We start from the raw sequence: 25,259 nt of genomic DNA on the forward strand, positions 1-25,259 counted from the left end.
CCACTTAAATATCTAGAAGTAAATTAATAGTGAAATAAATGAAACAAATCAATTAAATTGTGCCTTAAATACAGGAGCGCCATTTACAATAGCCAAGACATGGAAACAACCTAAATGTCCACTGACAGAGGAATGGATTAAAAAAGATGTGATACCCCCCCACACACACACACATGCACTCCCTCACTGGAATATTACTCAGCTGAAAAAAAGAATGAAATAATGCCATTTTCAGCTGCATGGATGGACCTAAAGATTATTATACTAAGTGAAGTAAGTCAGACAGAGGAAGACAAATATCATATATCACTTATATGTAAAATCTAAAAAAATGATACAAATGAACCTATTTACACATAGAAACAGACTTAGACATAGAAAACAATCTTATGGTTACCAAAAGGGAAAGAAGAGGAGGAATAAATTAGGAGTTTGGGATTAGCAGAAACACTGTACTATATAAAAAATAGATTAACAACAAGGACCTGCTGCAGAGCACAAGGAACTATATTCAACATCTTGTAATAACCTATAATGGAAAATAATCTGAAAAAATATGCATGTATAACTGAATCACTTTGCCGTACACCTAAAACTAACACAACATTGTAAATTAACTATAGTTCGATGTAAAAAAATGTTTTCCAATCTGCTTGGCATCACGGGCTCCTCTTTGTCTCTCACATTCCATGATTCACAGCGAGGCGGGGTCCCTTTCATAGTCTCATTAGTCACTGTGTTCCCTTTGCTGTGAATTACTTTTTTATATCCTTTGCTTATCTTTCCTGTTGAATTTTTAGAAATTCTTACCTACATCATGGCCATGAATCCTGGGTGTATTATACGCGTCATATATAGTTTGGGCCGGTTTCTTCATCTTCGTGGCGTATCTGGGAAGATGTGGCGGCGGCAGCCCTGGTTTCTAGATGGAGAGGTGGTTCAGGGGCAAGGAGGCCCAGGAAGAGAGCAGCTGGTGAGCGGTGGAGTGAGAGTCTGCCTTTAGCTACCTCTGGGCTAAAGGCAGTGATGCATTGAGGGAAAAGCACATGATTTGGAGACCAAAGGATTAAGGTTCATCCTTACCAACTATGCATGTTTGGACAAATTTCACCACTCTGAGGCTAGTTTTTTTTTTTTTTTTTTTTTTTTTTCCTACAAAAGGGAAGTAATGACATTACTTTCTATGGGATTGTTGTGCAGAATAAATGAGTAAATTCATATAAAGGACCTGCCTCAGGGCCTGGCACTTAATCAGTGTTTGAACAATGAATAGTTTCAATAAAATGATATACACAGATGCCTTTTGACCATTTTATTTATTTTTTATTTTTTTGGCCATGGCGTGCAGCAGCTTGATGTGGGGTCTCAGTTCTCAGACCAGGGATTGAACTCAGGCCACAGCAGTGAAAGCACTGGATCCTATCCACTAAGCCACCAGGGAACTTGCCTTTTGACCATTTTAAAGGGTCGCATAAGCTGATGTTAGTTTAACATGCTTTTTCTCTCTGTCTCTCTCTCTTTTTCTTTTTAGGGCCGCATGTGTGGCATATGGAGATTCCCAGAATAGGGGTTGAATTGGAGCTGTAGCTGCTGGCCTACACCACAGCCACAGCAATGTTAGACCCGAGCCTCGTCTGTGACCTACACTGCAGCTCACACCAGTGTCAGATACTTAACCCACAGAGTGGGGCCAGGGATTGAACCCACATCCTCATGGATACTAGTTGGGTTCATTACTGCTGAGCCACAATGGAAACTCCTAGTTTAGCATGTTTTTATCCATTTCTCATAATGTACTGAATGACTGGGAAATACTTGAGAACTTTCTTCATTCAGAGCTTGAAGACTGAAATGGGTTAAGGATCCAGCGTTGCCATGAGCTGTGGTGTAGATCACAGATGCGGCTCGGATCCTGCGTTGCCCTGGCTGTGGTGTAGGCCAGCAGCTCTAGCTCCCATTCACCCCCTAGCCTTCCATATGCCAGGGGGTTCCGGCCCAAAAAGCAAAAAGACAAAAAACAAAAACAAACAAACAAACAAGACTGAAATGCTCTCGGAGAATGTCAGGTCTCCTCCCACTTTCACTGGTTGGCAAATGAGGGGCACGGGGGCTGGGAGCGAGGAGGAGACTAAGCCGGGGGTGGGAAAGGTGGCAGGGACAACGCCGAGGGGAGAGGCAGGCGGGTCCTTTAACTATGGCTGGAACGAGGGCACCCTGGATGCTGGAAAACTTCATAGATGGGAAATTTTTACCTTGTAACTCCTATCTGGATTCCTATGACCCCTCCACAGGGGACGTGTACTGCCGGGTACCAAACAGTGGGAAAGAGGAGGTGAGTATATCAGCGCAGAGAAGATGAATGCGCTTAGCCAGTTGGTGACTGAATTTTCCAGGAGCAGAGGGGATTGAGAAAAGAGGTAGGAGTGGTAAAAATGAGCTGGAGATTTTAGTTCTGAGAAGGCTTATTCGTAACTGAGTATGTATAATACACGGAACAAACCTCAGGTTCCTATATGCAGAAGCAGATCCTAATCTGGGTAGCCTAACATGCAGCCACATTTCTCAGACACGCCTTAAAGGTGGGCTAGTAAAATGTATTATTTGTAAGAGTCATCAGTATTATCAAGCTCTCTCTTTTCTCTACTAAGTGTTGCCTAAACTTGCCATTCTATTCATGGGTTTCAAAAACATCGTGTTATTTCATGAAAATAGACAGAACTTTAAAACTCAGGGATTTATTTTAGATTATCCTCTAATAATTCTTCATGTCTTCAAAATTTTCTAGTAGGGAAAATCAATCATTTGAATGATGACATGCAGAATCAAATTCCCATATATTTTTGGAGTTAAATTTAACACTGCCACTATTTTTCTTACTCAAAGAACTTAACGGCACACCTATTAAACTTTTTGTCAATAATGTAGAATGAATGTTGTTGAGGAATTTTGTAAAATATTTGAGATATATTAGATAATTATCAAATATCTAACTATCAAAACTCAACTAAATATGTAACTATTGAGAGTTATCAAATATATAACTATCAAAACTACATAACTATATAACTATTGAGAATGTAAATATATCTGGGTAAAAATGTGGCTGATATAGGTACACTCATCTAAAGCCTAAAGGATTTGAACTGATTTTAAGAGATAAAGGTAATTGTAGCCTTTGTATATATAAATAAGTACTATATGCAATTTTTAAAGAACTAAGCATTATTTATCTATTGTTAATAATATTTTAAATCTGTCTTGCATTAAAAAAACCTTTAGACTTGTGGATTAAAGTTTGCAAATATTGGCTAATTTGTTGGTTAAACTGTAACCCACAATTTTGTTTGCTTCAAGTGACCTGGGATAGATGTGGGACACGGAGCTTTGTGTTTTCCAGTCCCCCTTGTCTCAGAGTCCTGTCCAAAGTGAAAAATGACAAGTATGCTAAATTCTGGTGAAACATCCTCAGCAGCAACGGCTCAGCCCTTTCAGAGGAGAGAATGAGGGATGGATTCACCTGCTGGTAGAGGAAGAGATATTTTGGATTTCCCAGCAACCCAGCATGCAAATATCCCACCTGATCTCATAAATCCCATTCACACAAATTGTCCCAAATCTAAGTCATAACAATCTATAAATAAGACTCTCGGAGTTCCCATCGTGGCTCAGTGGTTAACAAATCTGACTAGGAACCATGAGGTTGTGGGTTTGATCCCTGGCCTTGCTCAGTGCATTAAGGATCCAGCATTGTCGTTAGCTGTGGTGTAGGTTGCAGATGTGGCTTGGGATCCAGCTTTGCTGTGGCTGTGGCGTAGGCTGGCAGCTACAACTCTGATTAGACCCCTAGCCTGGGAACCTCCATATGCTGTAGGAGTGGCCCTAGAAAAAGCAAAAAGCAAAAAAAAAACACTCTCATCAGCCTTATTGTAGAAGTCATGGTATGCTAACACTCTCATCTCTGACGCTTAGATCAGTGGTCACACACACACACGCTACTTATGGTAGCATTTGCCCTGGAGTGTTGCAGTCATAAGCAGGGACTGGGGCCACACTGCCTGGCTTCAAAGATCAGTGACATCATTTACCACCTATAGTCCTGACTCAGAGCTGAATCTTCCTGGGCCTCAGTCTCCATATCCATAAAATGGGGATAATAATAATACCTACTTTGTAGTGTTCTGACTGACATGCGTAGAGTCCCTCGTGCCTGGCATATAGTAAACGCTTTCTAAGTATTAACTTTTGCTAATATTATTGTATATAGTAGATTACTATGTCTTCTATATTAAATGGTCATAGGACATATGACATAAGACAAACTTAGAAAATATGACTGGACTTGTGTTTTCTACTTTTCATAAAGATCAGAGTTTTACATTGACAACTGAAGGAAGATTAGCTTTGACATTTGTTTTTTGTTTGTTTGTTTATTTGCTTTTTTAAGGGTGCACCTGCAGCATATGGAGGTTCCCAGGCTAGGGGTCAAATTGGAGCTGTAGCTGCCTGCCTACACCATAATAGCCACAGCAAAGTGGGATCCAAGCCGCATCTGCGACCTATACCACAGGTCATGGCAACACCAGATCCTTAACCCACTGAGTGAGGCCAGGGGTCAAACCTGCATCCTCATGGATACTAGCCGGGTTTGTAACCCGCTGAACCACGATGGGAAGCTTTGATATTTGTAGGAAGGAATCTTCCTCTTGCTGGCAGAAACCAGAGCCCACGCCTCTGTTTCCTTCCTGCCTGTAGATCCGCATGAGAGATCCAGTTTTTGAGGTAAACCCACCAACTTTCCAGAAATGCATAATTTAAGATGAGAATCATTTTATTTTATTATTATTTTTTTGGCCTTGCCAGCAGCAGGCAGAAGTTCCCAGGCCAGGGATCGAACCCATGCCACAGCAGCAACCAGAGCCACTGCAGTGACAACACCAGATCCTTAATCTGCTGAACCACCAGGGAACCCTGAGAATCATTTTCTTCCTTACTTCAGCTCAGCTGAAAGTCACTCTGTTCACATAAAGAAAACAGAGGGGTGTAGGACAGATTTGGGGTGAGAAGGCATCTGAACTGTCAGATCACGTGATATAGCAAAGGTGCTGTGGCTGCTGGAAGTCTATGGGAAAAGATTCCTAGACTGAGCCTGGACCCAGTGGTGGGAGAAAGCTGTGAGTGACTGTAGATGTTTGTCATGCACGTGGGAGGAGAGGGGTGAGACACAGGCTTTGGACTTGCTATCTCTGGAGAAGGCACCGCGTAGACCTTGCCTAAGAGAAGAGACAGGCTGCAGACCCTCCAAAAATTCATTCTGCCTGCACGAGTTGGCTCTGCCAATCCCTTCCCATAGGTTGTTTTCTTTCCATTTTAGCTCAGAAACTAGGTCCCCAAGCTACTGTTCAACCACAGAAGCCTGCCTCTCCAACAGAGCACTCTTCCTTTGGGCAGAGCAGGTCAAGGGGCAGGGCCTGTGGTTGTGTCATAGGAGGTCAGCCGTGGTCTTGGGAGCCATGAAGATCTGGGTTTGCATCCTGATTCTGCCCCTTATTAACTGTGTGACCTCCACAGGTCACTTGAGCTCTCTGTGCTTCAGTTTCCTCATCTGTAAAATGGGTCTAGCAATACTCATGTTCCAGAATTTTAAAAGGGGTTTAATAAAATAAATTGTGTCAAACATTTGGCATCTTCCCTTATATATAGAAATTAGTCTATAAATAACTAGCATGATTAGTCGTTCCAAGTGGGAACAATAGTCTGAGATGTGATTTCCAAGAAATTTTGAACTTGACCAAGTATGTTTGAACTGAATTAAGAGTTTAGAGATTCTATATTCTAAGTGTTCTTTTTCCTATGATACTCAAAAAAAGGTCCATATTTTGAAATTATTGAAAATGTCTACCAGCTTTTCAAATAGCTTTTTTTCTGGATACCTGGTTAAAACAGAGTTCTTTCCTTCCTTCCGTCTGTCTGTCCTTCCTTCTGTCTGTCGGTCCTCCCTTCCGTCCTTCCTTCTTTCCTCCCTCTCTCCCTCCCGCTTGCTTGCTGCTGCTTTGCTGGTCACATAAATACTGCTTTGTGAGCAACTTCGCTCTGGGAACTGTTGAATAATTAAAATTTGGGGGAAACAAAGTTAGGTGTATACAGACCTGTTGATTCTGGATTCGTCCACCCCCTCTGGAGCGGCAGTCTAAAGCGACCCTCTTGCATTTGCCCCTCCGAGATCGAAGCCGCGGTGGAGGCCGCCAGGGCCGCTTTTCCGGGCTGGTCCTCCCGGAGCCCCCAGGAGCGCTCGCAGGTGCTGCACCGGCTGGCGGACTTGCTGGAAGAGTCCCTGGAGGAGCTGGCCCAGGCTGAATCGAAGGACCAAGGTGAGAGCCATCCCCGCCGGCCTTTTTCCTCTTCCCCATGCACGCGCTCATCTGCAGAGACAGCCTTTAACGCCGCTGGCCCTCCTTTATGGGGAGCGCATCATCTTACTCAGATGCTGGCCGTTCGCACCCTCTTTCCAGGTTGTAGGCTGATCTCTTGCCTCTTCACCTTATGGATGGAACTGAGCACACTTGCTTCGTGGGGCCCCTCGAGGGCCCAGTGGGCCAGCACCCGCCCCCCACCGCCAACATGTTGCTTCTCATGGCAGCCGTGGAGGATGGAAAGCAAACCAGCCAAGGCCTCTGAAGGCGGAGGCTTACAGCTGGCCCACTCCTGCCTCTTTCTGATGGCCAAGGCAGGTCAAAGCCAAACCCGAGTTCAAGAGGCGGGGAAATAAATACACTGGTGGAAGGAGCTGCTAGGATGTGCGCAAAGGGCCTGGATGAGGGGAGAGAGGAGGTCAGGGGATAGTGCAGTCCTCCACCAGCTCTCAGGAGAGAGTTTCAAAGCAGAGATAATTTGAAGAGCAGTCACACAGTCAAGTTATTTAGAAAGATTTCTAATACGTCGGTCACTATTCCACTCCCAGCACAATTTCCCAGTTTTTTAAAACTCCTCAGATCTTGTGTTGCTGTGGCTGTGATGTGTAGGCCAGCGGCTGCAGTTCCTATTAGACCCCTAGCCTGGGAACCTCCATATGCCATGGGTGCAGCCCTAGAAAAGACAAAAACAAACAAAAAAAAAAACCCAAAAAACAAAACACAAAACAAAACAACTCCTTCCCAGAAGTCAGGTAATGGAGTAAATGCCTGTAAATCCTTATAATGATATGTGTGAGGAAAGGCCAAGATCCTTCAAATTTGCATGCATGCTCTAAACCAGCCTAAAGTTAGGAAGCTGCCTGACTCTACCCGCCCTTAAGAAGAAAATGCTTCCTGACTGCAGTATCCGGACAATAACTAAGGAACAATCCAGGTAAGCGTGTATCTGGGATGTGCACAGGCACATGATAGGTGAGGAAGGGCCACACAGCATCCGTGTCCATCTTCATGACGCCACCATGCTTTGGGGCACAATTAATACATCTGTCGTAATACCTATTATTCCAACCCCTCTGTAGCAGGTACAAAGTTTGGTGATTTTGAACTGGAAGAGCTGGCATGGGTGAAGTGGTAGCACCTGGCGAATTCATTATTTTACTATGAATTGCCCAGTCCACAAAGCAAAGATCATTTGACTCAACTTGAATCCCCTCTACCTCATCTTATAACCTCAGACCTAATTATTTCACAGTTTTATCAAACCACCATCAATGAATGCTCCCTGTAGTCAAGGAATGCCCATCCCAGGCTGCACAGGGTGGAGGTTACTTCAGTGGGAGCTGGTGTACACACACATGGTAGTGTCTCCATCAAGCCCAAGGTGAAGTACACTGGCAGTGTCTTCTGTCGTTGGCTTCTTACAGGGAAAACCATAACACTGGCCAGAACCATGGACATCCCCCGGTCTGTGCAGAACTTCCGGTTCTTTGCCTCCTCCATCCTGCATCACACGTCGGAGTGCACGCAGATGGACCACCTGGGCTGTCTGCACTACACTGTGCGGACCCCCGTGGGTATCGGTAGGTGCTGTGAAGTGAACACCAGGGCCCCAGCTGCATGTGGAGATGCTGGGTGAGCCCCATAGAACTGATCTAAAGGAAGAGACTGAAGAAAAGGGAAGTGGAAATTTCTTGTATTTATCTGAAATTTCATTGGCCTTAAAAATCCAATTCTCTTTATTTTCTTGTATCAAATTCCCTACTTATTCTTGGAGCATTGTTCTTGAGGAATCACAGGGGAAAGCATAAAACTGAGAGTCAATTCACAAACCAGGACTTTTTGTCCTTTGTAATGAAAAAAGAGGTTTATTTCTAGAGTCTTGTAGTTAAGAGCAAAAATTTTAGGTATGTGTGGGGCAAGTGATACAACTTTTGTGTGCTTCAGTATTCTTATCTGGAAACTGGGGGAATAGTTCAGTTTTATCATTATATACTTATATATATGAATTGAACAAATAAATAAGTGTAGAGCATTTAGAAGAGTTCCAGGTACAGGGTAAAAAGGCTTTGACTGGATTATCTACTTCCCTCACTCATTTCTGTGCTTCTTGCCCTTTAATATATAGATAACTGCAATGACTTAAAATGGCCACTAGATGCCACTGTTACCTCTGAGAAAAAAACAACCGTCCATCTTTTACTAGTTCCATTTTATTGCAGGATAAAAGAAGATAAGTTAAAAGGATAGAAAATGGGACATTTTACCACTCTGATTACTTGAGCGCTTCAGAAATGGTACTTTCAAGGCTTTATGAAAACCTCAAACCTCCTGCTAAGAAGTATGCGAATACATTACCCTGCAAAAATTTTGTTATCCCCTAAATAACAGATTTTTCAGTGGGAAATTTAATAATATAAAATATGTTTACTTTCATAGCTCAGCCTTAAAGGCAGAGTATAAAATACGGTGAATCCATTTACTTATTCCTAATGTAGATTTTATTTTTGTATGTTTTATGGTCAGTAGCCTGGATGGTTTCAAAATATTTCATGGAGATATACTGCAGATTTTAGGTCTGTTACTTCCTAGCAAACCTATCTGGTCAGGATACAGGTGAGAATATAGAGGTGATTTTTTTTTTTTTTTTTACTAAAAATTACTCTGGGCTAGCTAAAATAGATTTCACAGTTTCAGAACCTATTTGCTCTTATTTTACAAATAATTCTCAACAGCTTGAGATTTTATGTCTCAATCCATGAGATTAGACACAGAGATGGAAGACTTGGAAAAAATAGCAGTCGGGCCCCTTCGTGATGAGGAAGGAGAAGTTTAAACAATGCAAAGACCAGTCTATAAATCTCAAAACTGATCTGGAACTCTTTAGGGACAGGTGACAGCCCTTTAGCCTTAGAACTTAAATTATTGTCATTCGTAAATACCGTCCTCAAGAAAAGAGTAAACTGTATTGATTATAGTTTTAAATGGTACAGCTGCTTATAAATACATTTTAGAATTAGTTCCCTGAAGTTGGCTACAATCGTTTGGGGTTTTGGAGGAGTTAATCGATGTTTCGTGTGGCATGAAGGAGTTGCGTTAATAAACCCCGTCTGGCCCTGTCTGCTGTGGGGGGCTTGTCTTTACTGGCGATGCTTCTCTTCTGCTCTGTTAGCGGGTCTGATCAGTCCCTGGAATCTGCCACTTTACTTGCTCACCTGGAAGATCGCTCCCGCGATCGCTGCTGGCAACACTGTGATAGCCAAGCCCAGCGAGCTGACTTCCGTGACTGCGTGGATGATGTGCAAACTCCTGGAGAAAGCAGGTAATTAATTAGCCGTTAAGGTCTGTGGGAGTCACAGGGTTAGTTTTGGAGCTTTATGTTTTGTAGGCTTCAGCCACCTTAGGGTCACTGACATTTGACAGTTGTTTTGATTAGAAATCTGCTCAGCATCAAAACAGATTCCAGGGACAGCTTTAATTTTTGTCTCTGAGGTCCTTTTCTGAGAAATCCCCTTCACCCAGGGGGTGGCTCCCACTGCTTCCCTTATTCATCCCCAGAATGGGGCCACTGCAGAACAGCTCCTCGCTCCAGGGGTTCCATGGGCAGCGCCCCAGCACTGGCTGGCCTCCAGAGCCTCGTCAAATCAGACGTCTCCAAGAGTCAGTGTAGCTTCTACGTATGTTTGGAAGCTGATACTGACATATACACCCTACTGTGTATAAAATAGATGACCAACAAGGACCTACTGTAGAGCACAGGGAGCTCTACTCAATATTATGTAATAATATGATGTAATAACCCATAAGGGAAAAGAATCTGAAAAAGAATATATATACACAATATATAAAATATATATTAAAATATATAATTGAATTATAGATATAAATATATGTATATACATAGTCATGTATTTATAAAATATAGATGTGTATATATATATATATATATAATTAATTGCTTGCTGTATACCTAAACCTTACAGGATATTATAAATCAACTATATTTCAATAAATATATTTTTTCAAAACTCTATGGTTGAACCACAAGTGAATCTTGATGAAAAGGATAATATTGCTAGGTAGCTCTCTGGTTGGCAGAGTGGTAGACCACCTGATGAAGCAGCCCGTTCTGCAGAGAACTGAATATACCTCCTCAGTTTTCCCTGCACTGGTAACCACTATACACTCCAGCTCCATGCTCTCTTCGGCTTAATGGCTGTGTTCCTGGTTTTGTTCTGGAGTGTTCTGCGGATGCTCCCCCAGGGTTGGAAGGTCAAGCTGGTCAGTTGCTTCTCTGGCTTATGCAGCGTCAACTCTTCCTTCTCCTTAACATTTGCACACTGAGCTGTGACTCCTGGACTCCAGCTTGGAGCAGGGCTCCCCTTGCTCACAGAGCCTAACCTGCCTGAGGGTGTCTCTGCATCCTCAGCCCCAGAGGCCTTGTCAATATCACGGAATGAGTTATGTAGAACGTTCAGCCCTGCATTTTTCTAGGGCAAAGCACATGGAGAAATCCCGCTTGGGGGGAACTACAGGCAGAGGTGATGCTGTAGTCTTTGCTTTGCTATTAAACTAGAGATGGCCGTGAATGTTCCCTCCCAGCCCCATTCAAGTTCTTGGACTTTGAAGAAGAATCATCTCCATGTGACCTGAGGCTTGACATTCTGAGAAGAATCCCTGTAACTGGCCTTCCTTCTCATCCAGGGGTTCCACCAGGCGTGGTAAATATTGTGTTTGGAACGGGGCCCAGGGCAGGCGAGGCCCTGGTGTCCCATCCAGAGGTGCCCCTCATCTCCTTCACCGGGAGCCAGCCCACGGCCGAGCGGATCACACAGCTGAGTGCTCCCCACTGCAAGAAGCTCTCGCTGGAGCTGGGGGGCAAGAATCCTGCCATCATCTTTGAGGACGCCAACCTCGAGGAGTGTGTTCCCACAACGGTCAGGTCCAGCTTTGCCAACCAGGTATGTCCTCCGGGTTGGTTCCTTTTTTCCTTTGTTTATTTATTTAACTCCGTAGCCTCGTCAAGCTGGATCTGGCACATCACAGTGCAAAACCAGGGGTGAGTGGGTCAATCCAGGGCTATTTCAGAGAAAGGCTAATGGTTACATTATGTTACTCCACTGACTCTCTGCTCAGTCTTACTGTCAATCAGAGGCCTTGTGGCATCACAGCTCCTGCTTCTCTTCTCGAGTAACACAACTTTTATCAGGTACCAGCCATGGCCAGATGAGTGCCATTTTGCTTCTCCAAGCATCTTCATTCCATTATTTATAGCTTTCCTAGTCTTTTCTTGCTGTCCAAGAGTCCTAGCTCCAGGAAACCTTATTCTCCACTGCCAAAGCATTCCAAATGCATTCACACACTTAGAAATAAAGACCTGAACCAGTCTCAAGCCAGTCAATCAGTCTCAAGGTTTCTTTTTTTTTTTTGTCTCTTCTAGGGCCACACCTGTGGCATATGGAGGTTCCCAGGCTAGGGGTGGAATCGGAGCTGTAGCCACTGGCCCATGCCAGAGCCACAGCAAAGCAGGATCTGAGCCGCATCTGTGACCCACACCACAGCTCACAGCAACACCGGATTCTTAACCCACTGAGCAAGGTCAGGGATGGAACCTACAACCTCATGGTTCCTAGTCAGATTTGTTAACCACTGAGCCACGACGCTAACTCCTCAAGCAGGTTTCTTACCTCGTAGTCATGCAGGGGCCTCAGGGCAACTGTCCATCTCCTGGTTGTTGGAAGGATTGTGGTGAAGATCAAATATCAATGTAATAAAAGGATTTATTTATGCTTACATGTACTACTGTACACACATGATTCTTGGACAAGTCCAGAATGTGGTTTGTGGACTATTACATGTTATGTTGGAATGATAATAAGGATGATTTTTTTTCCCTCAGAAACCTGTTAGCACATCTCTTAGACCACTCAGCATCCCTATTTGGATGTCCCTTATCACCTGAAACCTAACCTGTGCAAAGCAGGACTCTTGATTTCCCTCTCTCTCCTTCCCTGCAGCATGGTTGCTCTGCCTGCCTTGCATTTGTCCCTCCAGGGTAGAGACTCCCACTGCTCTGTGGCTCAGACCCCACATCTGGGACTCATCCTTCTTCTTACCTTCTCTTTTCCTTATACTTCACTAATCCATCAACAGGTCCTGTTGGTTCTATCTTTAAAATATATCCTGGGAGCTCCCTGCTGGCTCAGTGGGTTAAGGATATGATGCTGTCACTGCTGTGGCTCTGGTTACTGCTGTGCTGCAGGTTCAGTCCCTGGCCTGGTGTATATATATATTAGATATAGATATTATGGGTATCTATTGTATATTATAGATATTAGATATAGATATATTATAGATATCTATGGCTGTATTACAGATACCCATATGTCTCTATCTCCTGAATCCTATGACTTCTCCGGAGCATCTATGCCAGTGTCCTCATACTTTGGGGTCCCATGCTCCTTTAAGAATCTGTTGACCTTAGTGGACTCCTACCACTAGTCTCATCTCCTTTGATTCTGCCCGGGTCCAAGCTACTTCTGCTTACTGGACATCTGGAAAGCTCTCTTAACAATACCCTATTCCCATTCTCATTCTCTCCAGTTGTGTTCTCCATGCAGCTGCCAGAATGATCATTTAACAGTGTAAATTTTATCACATCCTTCTGCTGCTTAAAGCTTTCTGTGGTCTTTTCATGATACTGAGGATAAAATGCAAGCTCCTTGTGAGCTTATGCGCCTATGAGACTTTGCGTGGTATTGCCTCACCTCCTGCCTTCACCTGCTACATGGTTCTGACCCCTGTCCCTACCTCCACCCCCACCCTCAGCCCCACTCACCTTCTTGCCTTTCCTCACACACTCCAAGTTCATGCCTGCAGCAGGTCTTCTACACTTACTGCCGAGAATTCCTTTCCTCCCAGATCTTCATCCATCCAGCTCCTTCATCTCAATCAGAAGCCAATTTGAATATCCACTGTTGAGAAATGCCTTCCAGGACTCCCTTTCATAAAAGAGAGTAAAAGCTGTCCCCTCCATAGCGTCTCTTCTCATCCTCTGCTTAGTTTTCTTATATTGTTTTGGTCACAACCTGAAGTTATATTTTTCTTGAGCTTTTCTTGTGTTATTGCCTATCTTCCCCACAAGGCGGTCCATTCCACATGAGACTTTGCGTGGTATTGCCTCACTTTGTCTTATTTACCACTGTCCCCCTTGCTTAGACCAGTGCCCAGTACACGCCACAGGCACTCAGAAGTGCAGGGTGCTCTAGCCATGAAGGAGTGGGTCTTCCTGTCTTGTCATTGTCCTCATGTGTCATTCTTGGCAGGGTGAAATATGCCTCTGCACCAGCAGGATCTTTGTCCAGAGGAGTATCTACAGTGAATTTCTAAAGAGGTTTGTAGACGCCACCAGAATGTGGAAAGTTGGCATTCCCTCTGACCCATCGGCCAGCATGGGAGCTCTGATCAGTAAAGCTCATTTGGAGAAAGTAAGTAAATCCCTGTGTGTAAGTTACAGAAAGAGTTATTTATTTTCTTTTCTGGCCACACCTGTGGCATATGGAGGTTCCCAGGCTAGGGGTTGAAACGTAGCTACACCTGTTGGCCCACGTCACAGCCACAGCCACCGCAACGATGGATTCAAGCTGTATCTGCAACCTGTGCCACAGCTTGCTGCAACACTGGATCTTCAACCCACTGAGAGAGGGCAGGGATTGAACCCACATCCTCACGGACACTGTGTTGGGTTCTTAACCTGCTGACCCACAATGGGAACTCCACAAAAAGAGTTCTTATTTGGAGAGAGAGGTTCAGCATCGGGGATATACATACCATCCATGCTTTGAAATATTGTTAATTCCTACCCTGTTTTCAAAAAAAAGTATGACCTATGGAAAATTGTCTCTGGATATAGAATCTGAAAATGTTTGAGACAGATATAAAAATGTAGTCCAGGTTAAAGTAGCATCTACGTGAAATAAATAAACTTGAGAAGTCAGTATAGAGATACAATGAGTAGAGTGAGGAAGGCAAATTTCAAAACATAAGGGCCAGCCGATGAGAATGATGCAGACTGAGTGTGGTGGGATTTCTATAGGTAGATGTTCCCAGTCAGTTCCCAGGCTATAAGGGGCCACCCCTGGCTTACAGCTGATGGGATTCCAGAAGTGTGAGCATACGTGATTCAAACGATGTGGTCCTTAGTTGCTGAGGTGACTGGTGGGGGCCTCCGTGGGAAACGCCATTGATGTTCTCTGGGTGGCTTAGGGAATTTGAGTCCTTAAGGTCATGTAAATTCATTACCTGGTGTGACTCCCAAAATAACTCATAATTTTGGAACTAGAAGGACCTCATTTTCAGCTGTAGTAACTAAGGCCCATCAAGGCAAATATGTCTCCATCAGTGAACCAATGAGGGGCAGAGGCTTGACTTGGGTTTGAAGAACTCTCTGATACTGCACAGATTTGGCAGATTTACTACATTTTCACTCTGACCTTCACTATATCGTGAAGCCTGGATACTTGTAGGAGGGGAGGTGTATAGCTTACGGGTGTCTTCTTATCTCTTCTGTTTTCTCAGTGACATGGGAAGCAGGGTGAGGAGGGGAGAAGGTGTTGCGGGTTTCAAGGAGGAGAAAGTGTGAGATTGTCTTACGGGAGATGGCAGGTGAGAATGGACTTTGAAGTGACCGTGTGTTAGAGGGGCAGCTCCGGGGCTCGCCTGGAGCTGTGATCACTAATGGTCACATTAGATAAATATTGGGTCATTTATTGAAAGTGAGGCCAGCCAGCATGGCTGTGTTTCCCTCTCATCAAATTCACCCAAAAGACCGCAGGTGCAAAGGCAGCAGAGGGGGACCCATGGCTCTGGATGTCCCCACCCAGATGTCGCCAGGTGCAAGAGGCTCCCTTGTCCTCTCTGCTCTGGCTGTTCTCCACACCAGGGCTCCCCGTCTACCCACCCACACATGCAAATAAGTGGTGAAAAATAACTTCCGCCTGTTGCCGACTGCTTCCTGTGAAGCAAAATGAACTTCCCAGAAGTACCACCCAGTCGGCTCAGGCCGTGGTGATATCTAAGCTCACCTTGCAATTCACCACTCACCTGAGACTTGAAGTTCCCTTCATCAACTCAGCAGGGAAACTAGGCACTGTCACAGTAACTGTTCAAGTTCTCCAATAAGGGGAGATGTCTCAGTGAGGCAAATCAAAGGGTTTGACTTTCCTGTAGCAATTGAATGATTTGTAGCACCCCCATATGCATGTACACATACACATACACACGCGCACACACATACACACACAGAGACACATGCACACACAGCCTTTCGTGTGTAAGAGAAATTGACGCCATTCAAATGGTGTTATCATTGGCCATTTATTTTTATTTTTTAAGGAAGAACAATAAAGATGATATTTCGTTATCCTACCCTACGTAACTCCTGTTGGTAGTTCAAGGCTCTGTCATACTCTGAGTATCTGTTCCTTCTGCCTCACATAAGTGAACTTGAACCAAATACAGACTCACAGATTCAATGTCTTGTAATTCCCATGGGCTTTAGTGTAACATATGTGATGGTTAGCATGTCCCTGCTGGCCCATGGGGCCCCCTCTTTAGCCTGCTTGCCACGCCCTTCTGAGCTCTAGCACAGGCGCCCGCTGGCGTCTCGGGCTGTCCAAGTTGCCCTGCCCCACATAGCCAACAGGACCTGTCTCTGCTCAGCTCTGGTTCCTTTCAGTGGAGGAGTCGTCAAGGCCAGCATCTGACCCTGTGGTGTCCCTTAGATGATGCCCCACGACGACGTGACATCCAAGGGGAGGTGATGCAAAGCCTGGTTGTGCTGAGCTCATGCGCTGCCCTTTAATGAGTCCATCTCAGAAAGATGCTACCTCATCTCAGAAAGTTCCAAAGTTCTACTGCTTCTAGGAGAAAGATTTTGTGCAGTGTTCCAGCCAGTTTTTCACAGTTAAAAACTTAGAAATAGTGCTTCTCATTGGCTGTTTATTTTTATTTTTTAGGGAAGAACAATAAAGATGGTATATCATTATCCCACCACACATAAAACTGCGGGTCCCATGGGGCTTCCCTTGCTTTTCGGTTCTGTAGGTAGACCCCGCCCCCGCTTCTCTCAGCGCTGCTCACATTTCCTCCCTTCTATAAAGCCTCAGCACCATCGAGCTGAGGCTGAGAGGGCCCCTGGACATTTGCCATTCTCACTACAATGCCCAGGACATGTATGCCCTCGGCCTGGGGTCTCTCATCAGGTGGAACTAGATGGGGGTCTTTCAGCTCAGGGCCTGGGTGGAAGGAAATCCTGTGTGTCTCTGCCCTTTGAGAGGGAGCCAGTGGAAGCAGCCCCCAAATGTGCATGTGTTCTTTTCAGGCTAAGACTCTTCTGTTCAGTGTGCCACACCTCGGTCTGGGCTCAAGGAGGCAGTGGCCATGCTCCACTGGCGGTCGTCTTTCCTCGCCTTTCACCAGAGCTCTGGGGGCTGTGAGCCAAAGAAAGGCTGGCTGCCAGCTTTGCATTCCAGATCTCTTCTTCGGCAGGAGGTCCTGATCTCCTCCAAACCAAACTGGCCACAAGGTCTTTGTGTCCATCCATGGTGATGCAGCGACTGGCGAATCCATTCCCAGCATGTGAAAGCGGTTCTGTCATGGCAAAGGGCTCCTAAGGGCAGGGGTGACTTCCCAGGATGGCAGGAGAGGCACAGGGGATGGCAGGTGATTCTGTCCTCGGGGAATGCTGAAAAGTCTCCCTGGCCTGTTTCACAGGGTTGCTTTTTGTTTTTCTTTTCACTCTCTGGAATCCTTCCTTCTCTACTTGCCTGTCAGGAGAATCTGACCCTGGGCCAGCCTTCCCACGGAGGCAAGGAACTAGAGAGAGAGAAATTCTTGAGCATGGACAGCGAGGCTAGAGGAAACCCAGAAGTTCACGAGCATACCCCCTAATAAGGCTGGGCTTCAGGCTTAACTAAGGTCCACACTTGCAGCTTCCTGTCCTCCTTTGCTGGTTAAAAGAACTGACACCAGAGGGGAGGGCATCCCTGAGGTCGCTTAGCTCGTGAGTGGCAGGTCTGCATTATGTCACTGTCACCTTCACCATCATCACTGTCACCATCAACAAAAGCAAGAACAGCTTATTGTGTATCAGATATTGCACTAAGTATTTTACATATATTATTCTTTGTAATCCTCTCGAGAACCCTATGAATAGGTGGTGTAGTCAATCCCATTTTTTTGCATTTAGGAAACTGAGGCACAGAGCATTTAAAAATCTCTCAGCTGATAAGTGGAGGACCTGGGATTTGAGCACAGCCAGGCTCCTGAGCCCACTCTTCCAACATCTACGCTTTGATTTTATGTCCAAAATGATGAGTATTGGAGTTCCCCCGTGGCCTCAGTGGTTAACGCATCTGACTAGGAACCGTGAGGTTGCGGGTTCGATCTCTGGCCTCGCTCAGTGGGTTAAGGATCCAGCATTGACTTGAGCTGTGGTGTAGGTTGAAGATGTGCCTCGGATCCTGCATTGCTGTGGCTGTGGTGTAGGCCGGTGGCTACAGCTCCGATTCGACTCCTAGCCTGGGAACCTCCATATGCTGAGGGTGCAGCCCTAAAAAAGACAAAAAAAAAAATGATGAGTATTAACTACCCTCTAGTCTCCCTTCTCAAGAAACTGTTTTATAAGACTATTTCATTGCATTGATTTTTTTTTTTTTTTTTTTTTTTTTTTTTTTTTTGGCTGCACCTGTGGCACGCAGAAGCTCCTGGGCTAGAGATCGAACCTGCACCACTGCAAAGACAATGCCATATTCTTAACCCACTCTGCCACAGCAGTAATTCCTATTTCAGTGCATTTTATAGCATGTTACCAGTCACAAGGTAGCTTTAAGTGTAGATACTGTGCCACCCAGTGGTAATTTCTCTAGAAAGTAAATTCAGTTTAGTAGGAGTCACCTTAAACATTAAATAATTTGATAAGTTTTCAACTTGAAAACCAACACCCTTCATATTTTATTATCCTAAGGCTTTGAAGAGAGAATCTTGTAATATTGCTTAGATGTGATGATTGACTAAAGCTAGAGTGCTCCATGCTCTATTTGAATCACTGACAAAAGTCCCGGCTCTCTGGAGTTTCCGTTGTGGCTCAGCGGGTTAAGAACGGGTTGTCTCTGTGAAGATGCAGGTGTGATCCCTGGCCTCAATTAGTGGGTTAAGGATCCAGCATTGCCATGAGCTGTGGTGTAGGTCGCAGATGCAGCTCCAGTTTGGCCTCTAGCCTAGGAACTTTCATATGCCGCAAGTGTGGCCATAAAAAGGAAAAAAATGGTCCTGTCTCTGCATCCAGCAGGGGCTTCTGGAGACTCACCTGCACTCACCCTGTTCACCCAGGATGCCGCCTCACTCATCTTTTAATTACCATGTGTGTGGGGGTGGGGTGGGGAGGGTGGCGGGAGGGAGGTTGCTTCAAAAGGACAAGACAGTAGGGGGAAGAGAAGTCCAGGTCTGTTATAGACTCTGCCCATAAACTAGACTAGGACTTTTCTGGGAAAGCTATGAGATCCCTGTGCATTTAGGGGGAGGAATAGTAGAGGGGAATAGAAAATGCTCTATTTTTCAAATGTCTTTGACCTTGTGGCTTATTAAGTGTTCTACAAACTGAAGCAATTTTTTGTTGTTGTTGTTTTGCTTTTAAGGGCTGCATCGGTGGCATATGGAGTTTCCCAGCCTAGGGGTTGAATCAGCCTACACCACAGCCACAGCAACACCGGATCTGAGCCACATCTGCAACCTACACCACAGCTCATGGCAACACCAGATCCTTAACCCACTAAGCGAGGCCAAGGATTGAACCCTCAACCTTATGGATACTAGCTGGGTTCTTTTTTGCTAAGCCACAACAGGAACTCCTGAAGCAAAATTAATAAAACAGCATTACCTTCTTATTTTTACATGGCAAACACATAGCTCTACATTGAATATAGATCTACAATGGAGTACTCATCTAATACTGGTAGATAATAGAATTCCAAAATATCCTTTCCAACTTTACCCTGCTTTCGAGGTACTACTTGACTATTGTTTTAAATTTTTAATTTTGGGATTACTTTGCTATTTATCCTATGCTTATAATACCCCTTAGGAGCAGAATAATGCATCGTTGTGATTTCAACAACATTTCCAAATATAAACGTATATACCTTTATTATAATGAGTTGTTTCTGTAGCCATCATTAATAGACATCTGTCGTTATCTCCAAGTCACTGGGTCAACTTATTACATAGTTTATTTCCCATTATTGTGAGCTTTACTTTATTACCTAGATTATTTTCACATAACATCAGTAATAAGACAGAAATTAGAAATTGTTTGTCTAGAAGCTCAGCTATTGAAAGGCATCCTGGCCTTTACTTAAGTCTCATGCACCACTCAAGTTATCATTTTCTGAAATAGACATAGCCTCCTCCCAAAGTGAGAAAATATTACTTTGTGTATTTAACTACTGAATATACCTGAGTGTGAATTCTACCTTTACTGATAGGAACCATCTACTCTTTCTGAGGCTCAACTATATCATCAGCAAATAGAAGATAATAATACATAGCTAATATATTTTTGAGAGAATTAAGCCAGAATGTGTGAAAAACACTTATCTGAATGCCTGGCACTTAGATATTAAATAAATGACTCCTCTCCCCTTATGAGGGTTCAATGCCCAGATGATGGTTAGAGAACTTCTGCCCTCAGGCTTAGAAGCTGAGTGAAAACATAGTCAACCTTAGATTTTTGTGGGGGTTGGGCATTGACCTCATACATTTTTCCTAGATGCTTCAAAAATATTGAATTTTTTCTACTTTCCGTGAAGACAAATGATAAGATGTTACTAACGATGATGTTTACCTGCCCAGGTCAGAAGTTACATCAAGAAAGCTCGCCTGGAAGGGGCCCAAATTCTGTGCGGTGAGGGAGTGGATAAGTTGAACCTCCCTCCCAGGAATCAAGGAGGGTACTTCATGCTTCCCACGGTGATAACGGACATTAAGGATGAGTCCTGCTGCATGAAGGAAGAGATATTTGGTCCAGTGACGTGTGTGGTCCCCTTTGATAGTGAAGAGGAAGTGATTCAAAGAGCCAACAGTGTGAAATACGGGCTGGCTGCGACCGTGTGGTCAGGCAATGTGGGGCGTGTCCACCGGGTGGCGAAGAAGTTACAGTCAGGCTTGGTCTGGACCAACTGCTGGCTCATCAGAGAGCTGAACCTTCCTTTTGGGGGGATGAAAAGTTCTGGGGTGGGTAGAGAAGGAGCCAAGGATTCTTACGAATTCTTCACTGAAGTCAAAACCGTCACCGTTAAACATTGACCTTGGCCAGTGGAGAAGTTGTTATGGTTGATGCCTGGCTGCAGAGAATCAGTCATCTAATGCCGTGAACAGACACACTGGCACAAACTCCAGCCACCAGAGTCTAGCTTATCCTCCTCAATTAGTATTTTTACTTGCTGGTGTAGAGATGCTATATCTTTTCAGTGAGGCGTCAAAGGAGAGAAGAAAGCACATAAAGGAAGCCAAGCAAATATCAGCCTCCTCTCAGGTTGTGTCGTCATAGGATTTTTTTCATCACTTTGATTCAGTTGTTGGAAATTCACAGATTTTTTTTTTTCATTTTCAAGTATATGGTAAAAAACAAACAAACAAACTATAAAGCCAAAGAGAAACAAATCACCACAATTTCCTGCCTTTGGGGAGCTTGTCGAGATGGTGTCCACATCCATTAACCATTGTCATGGCTAATTGGTAACAGACTAATTGACTGTACCTCATTACTCAAAGGAGCTGTGAGGGTTGATAATGAACATTATATGGGGTTTGTCAGAGAAGGCATAGATGGTAGGTCCCACTTTATATATCTGTGTAGGGATAAAGAAATATAAAATAACTACTCCTTTTGGAGGAAACTTAGAATAAGGAGAGTCTGATTCATTCCTACTAGAGACTCTCATCAATTCAGATTCTTAGTGTATATATCTCAGGAGACTTTTAAACTTTATAATCCTAAAGGAAGCAATAAATGTTAAGCAGTTTTAGTAAGCAATATGGCATATACCTTCTTCATGAATTGTCTCTTATTCTTATTTATCTTTATTGTCTTAGGAGCATGAACTTTTTACTAAGTAATAGTGGTATTTCTAGTGCTTTTTTCTTGAATTCCCGGATCAGAGGAGAGATCTGGGGTTTACAGAGATTAAGGAGCATGTTCAAGCTCACACAAATGGTGTGGGGCAGAGGAAGGATTTGAACCCAGGGCTCTCAGATTCCATACCCTACAATCTCTGACCATTTCATGCTTAACTTGGCTTGTGTTTCAGAAGCAACAAAGTCCTTATGATTTGTGGAACACATTGTGTGGGGTCTCCCTTCTGTGTCTCTCTCCATTTTGCCTCTGTCTCACCTGCTCTCTCCTGCCTCCCTCCACTCAGCCATGCAACCCAGTCTGTACAGCCAGGAACTCCTCTGGTACAGCTCTTTCCACACGGGATTGACATGATTTGTTTGCATGTCTCATTTCCTGGTGCAACAGGACTTGCTGAAGGTCAAGGGAGGTGCTATCTCTCTCTAAGTCTCGCTTCACAGCAAGGTGTCTGGCACACAGAAGGTGTTCAGAATGAGTTTCAGGATGGCATGAAGTCTCTCTGGGCCTCTAGGGTATCTGTTGCATGGTATTTGGGGGGAGTTTGGATCAAGGGATGCAGAACACTCCCTGTAATTTTGTGTAGGATTTGGCATGTTGGCTTGTTTACAAATATGGAAAAATATAAGTTCCTTCTCTGAGGCCAAATGATGGTGTCAGATCGTACCTGATTCTTAGTTTCTATCTCCTCCTCCCCACCCCCGCTTTTCCCTCTTCCCCAGTAAGGTCCCTTGACCTCGATCAGTTAAGTCTAGGACCATTTCAGAGTGTCAGCTGGAAGAAATTCAGCAGCTCCAGTGTCTAAGGGAATCGGCATCTTCATGCTTGTAACTGGTCTGACCCAAACTCATCGTTTTTTCTAAGACCTAAGTTCTATTGTGATTCAAAAGTCTGGCAGCTGAACCTCTTAGCTCTGGTGCCTGAATACCCATCTCCCACCACGCTGATTTTCTGCCCAGGAGGGTGTTCTCACAAGAATCTGAAGCTGGTCCTGCTGTTGCCACTTCTTATCCAGATTCTGGATCCTACCTTGTGGAGGGACCTGCTTCCTGCTGACAGACATTTTGGATGCTGTTTCCCTGCATCGGTGTCTCTTTGGGTCTCTAGAAGCTTCCCCTGGGCTCACATGCCAGTCTCACGGCTGCAGATTTGACCAAACGCTGTTCTCCTTCACCGTGCACTATCCCATTTCTCAGTTGTTCAAACCATTGGCTACAATGTCTTAGCTCCCCAGTTACACTTCTCTTCCTTTTTACTCCCAACCAAGTGGGTGAGTTTAGTTCCAAGACCTCACCTCTTCCTGGCCACCTCATACTGTCTCATGTTTCAGCTAAGGGTGCCATGTGAGTCTGTACCTCCACACACAGTTCCACCCCCGTGGTGGCTCTGTGGCTGTGGGGCTCAGAACTGAAATGAAGAAAATCAGAAGCCAGGGTCACAATGTTATGTCTGTAAAGTATTATTTCTAAGCGGGAGCATGGGCACTTGAGTGTTTACTAGTTCATAAGTAGGAAAGGGGAGAAGCGGCTGCAGCGCAGGACAGCCTGGAGCATGCGCAGGAGGATGCCGAGAGGGGGTGGAGCCACTTCAGCTTCCAGGCTCAGGCGACACATCCCCAGGCAGACAAGCAGGAGCTGAAGGGACAGGAGCAAAGAGGTCTTGGCGCAGCAATTCTCAGACTTTGATGTGTTTCTGAATCACTCAGAACAATCGTTAAAAATGCAGATTCAGGAGTTCCCTGGTGGCTCAGCAGGTTAAGGATCTGGCATTGTCATTGCTGGGGTGCTGATTGGATCCCTGGCCCAGCAACTTCCGCATTCTGGAAGCAGCCAAAAAAAGAAAAAAAAAGTAGATTCAGAGTTAGTGGGTCTGGGGTGGGCCCTGACTACACCTTCTAAGTCGAAGGACTTAGAATTGTGACACTGTGACACCAAAGGCCCAAATTTCTCCTCCACATCCCAGGAGGTCCCAGGGGCGGTTGGCTGCAGCACCTGCCCTTCTCAGAGACAAAGGAAGCGCTCAAACACCAGAGTGGAAGGCCTTTCTGGAGAAGGTCTCCACTGCGGCTGTTGGCACAAGCCTGAGATAACAGTCCTTCGTGTGCAACGCATGGGAGGCAGAAGGAAAGGCAGCTTCGCTCCACCTAGGAGTGAAATCCATGGAAGATTTCCCCACTGGAGGTAAAGTCCTCACTTTGATAGTTATAGCAGTACAAGCTGAACTGCCCACATACCCTAAAAATAGCCTGTCTCGGACCCTTTCACACATAGAAATGTAGAGTTAGTCCCCCATGCAGTGATGGGTCTTATGGGGAAACTCTTCTTCCAAAATGCAAACAATAACTTTGCCAACTACCTATAACAATCAACAATATGCTTTTTTATTAAAATATATTACTGATCAACCAAAGACCATCAAATATTTAGTAAAAGAGAAATTTCAAGATGCGTGAGAGAGGAACTGACTACAGGAGAAACAGATAAAGGAAAGAAAGAAGGCAAGAAAATTAGTATCCTTGGGGAGGTGAGAGAGGCTGGGGGTCCACACAAAAGAACAGACTGCTGCGAAAAGAGAGCAAGCAGCAGAGAGCAAAAGGGAACATGAAAGAGGCCACGACAAATCAAGCATTAGTTCCACAAATATATTTTAAAAATCAGTAGAATTTAATCATTGGTATGAGTGAAAACTAAATTAGTAATCTGGAAGATAAAGTTGAGAAAATATCTCAGAATGTAGAAAATGACAGGAAAGAAAATATCTGAAAGCTGAGATGGCAGAGAGCTCTAGAAAGCCATTCGTATGTAACTAATCCAAGATCAGAGAACAAAAGTGAATAATCAAATAAATTAGAAAAGATCATTTCACTGAGCTAGAAAAAGACTTTCAGATGAAAAATAGTCTCCGTGTGCCAAGAACCATTCTGTCGAAAATTTGAAATTCCTGGTATAAAGCTTGCAGAAGGAATCACCAGAACACCTACCAAATAAGTAAATAAACCAAAAAAAAAAAAAAAAAACCCCTAAAGATTGTCATCACACTTTGTACAAATTACACGGGTGCTAGAAGACAGTGGAGCAAAACTTCAAAGTTCTAAGGCCAAATTATATTGAACCTAAATTTTATAGCAAGCTAACTGTTATTCAAGAATTAAGACAAAATAAGATACCCAATGACTCAGAAAATTTCTCCTATTTACTCTTCCTGGAATAACTTGGGAGTGGCGTGCAGGAAAAGGAAAACTGAATCCAATGAACTGCCTCGGAAATAAGATGAAAAAGGGTCTTAAACTGTTAGCTGTAAATCAGGCCTAGAAAGGAACTGGCCCAATTTAGAGCACAGTGGACAATAGGTAGTGATTGAAGAATGCTGATTAAAAAATATGTTTAAGAGTTCCTGTGTGGCTCAGTGGGTTAAGGTTCCGGGTGTTGTCACTGCAGTGGCTTGGGTTGTTGCTGTGGTACTGGTTTGATCACTGGTGCCTGGAAAACTTCTGCATGCCTTGGGCACTGCCAAAAAAAAGATGTTTTATAATCTGGACGATCTTAGATATGTAAAAATGTATTTTAGAGTAAAGGAAACAAAACACTATTCAGAAGTCACGATAAGATGAAGCGAATTGAAATGTAACATGACTTGGGAAAATAAAGGGGTATAAGTAAAAAGAA

The 25,259-nt window shown here is 44.2% G+C and overlaps 1 protein-coding gene across 1 annotated transcript; it reads left to right on the forward strand.

Moving 5' to 3' along the window:
* On the forward strand, positions 2,126–25,259 carry ALDH8A1 (aldehyde dehydrogenase 8 family member A1). Its single transcript, XM_021087621.1, has 7 exons — positions 2,126–2,332; positions 6,221–6,368; positions 7,835–7,990; positions 9,580–9,729; positions 11,112–11,368; positions 13,733–13,894; positions 20,316–25,259. Exons 1-7 carry the CDS (start codon positions 2,195–2,197, stop codon positions 20,766–20,768), a joined length of 1,464 nt encoding a protein of 487 aa, XP_020943280.1. The 5' UTR covers positions 2,126–2,194; the 3' UTR covers positions 20,769–25,259.

The sequence above is a fragment of the Sus scrofa genome, chromosome 1, assembly GCF_000003025.6.
Source record: "Sus scrofa isolate TJ Tabasco breed Duroc chromosome 1, Sscrofa11.1, whole genome shotgun sequence".
Classification (NCBI taxonomy): domain Eukaryota; kingdom Metazoa; phylum Chordata; class Mammalia; order Artiodactyla; family Suidae; genus Sus; species Sus scrofa.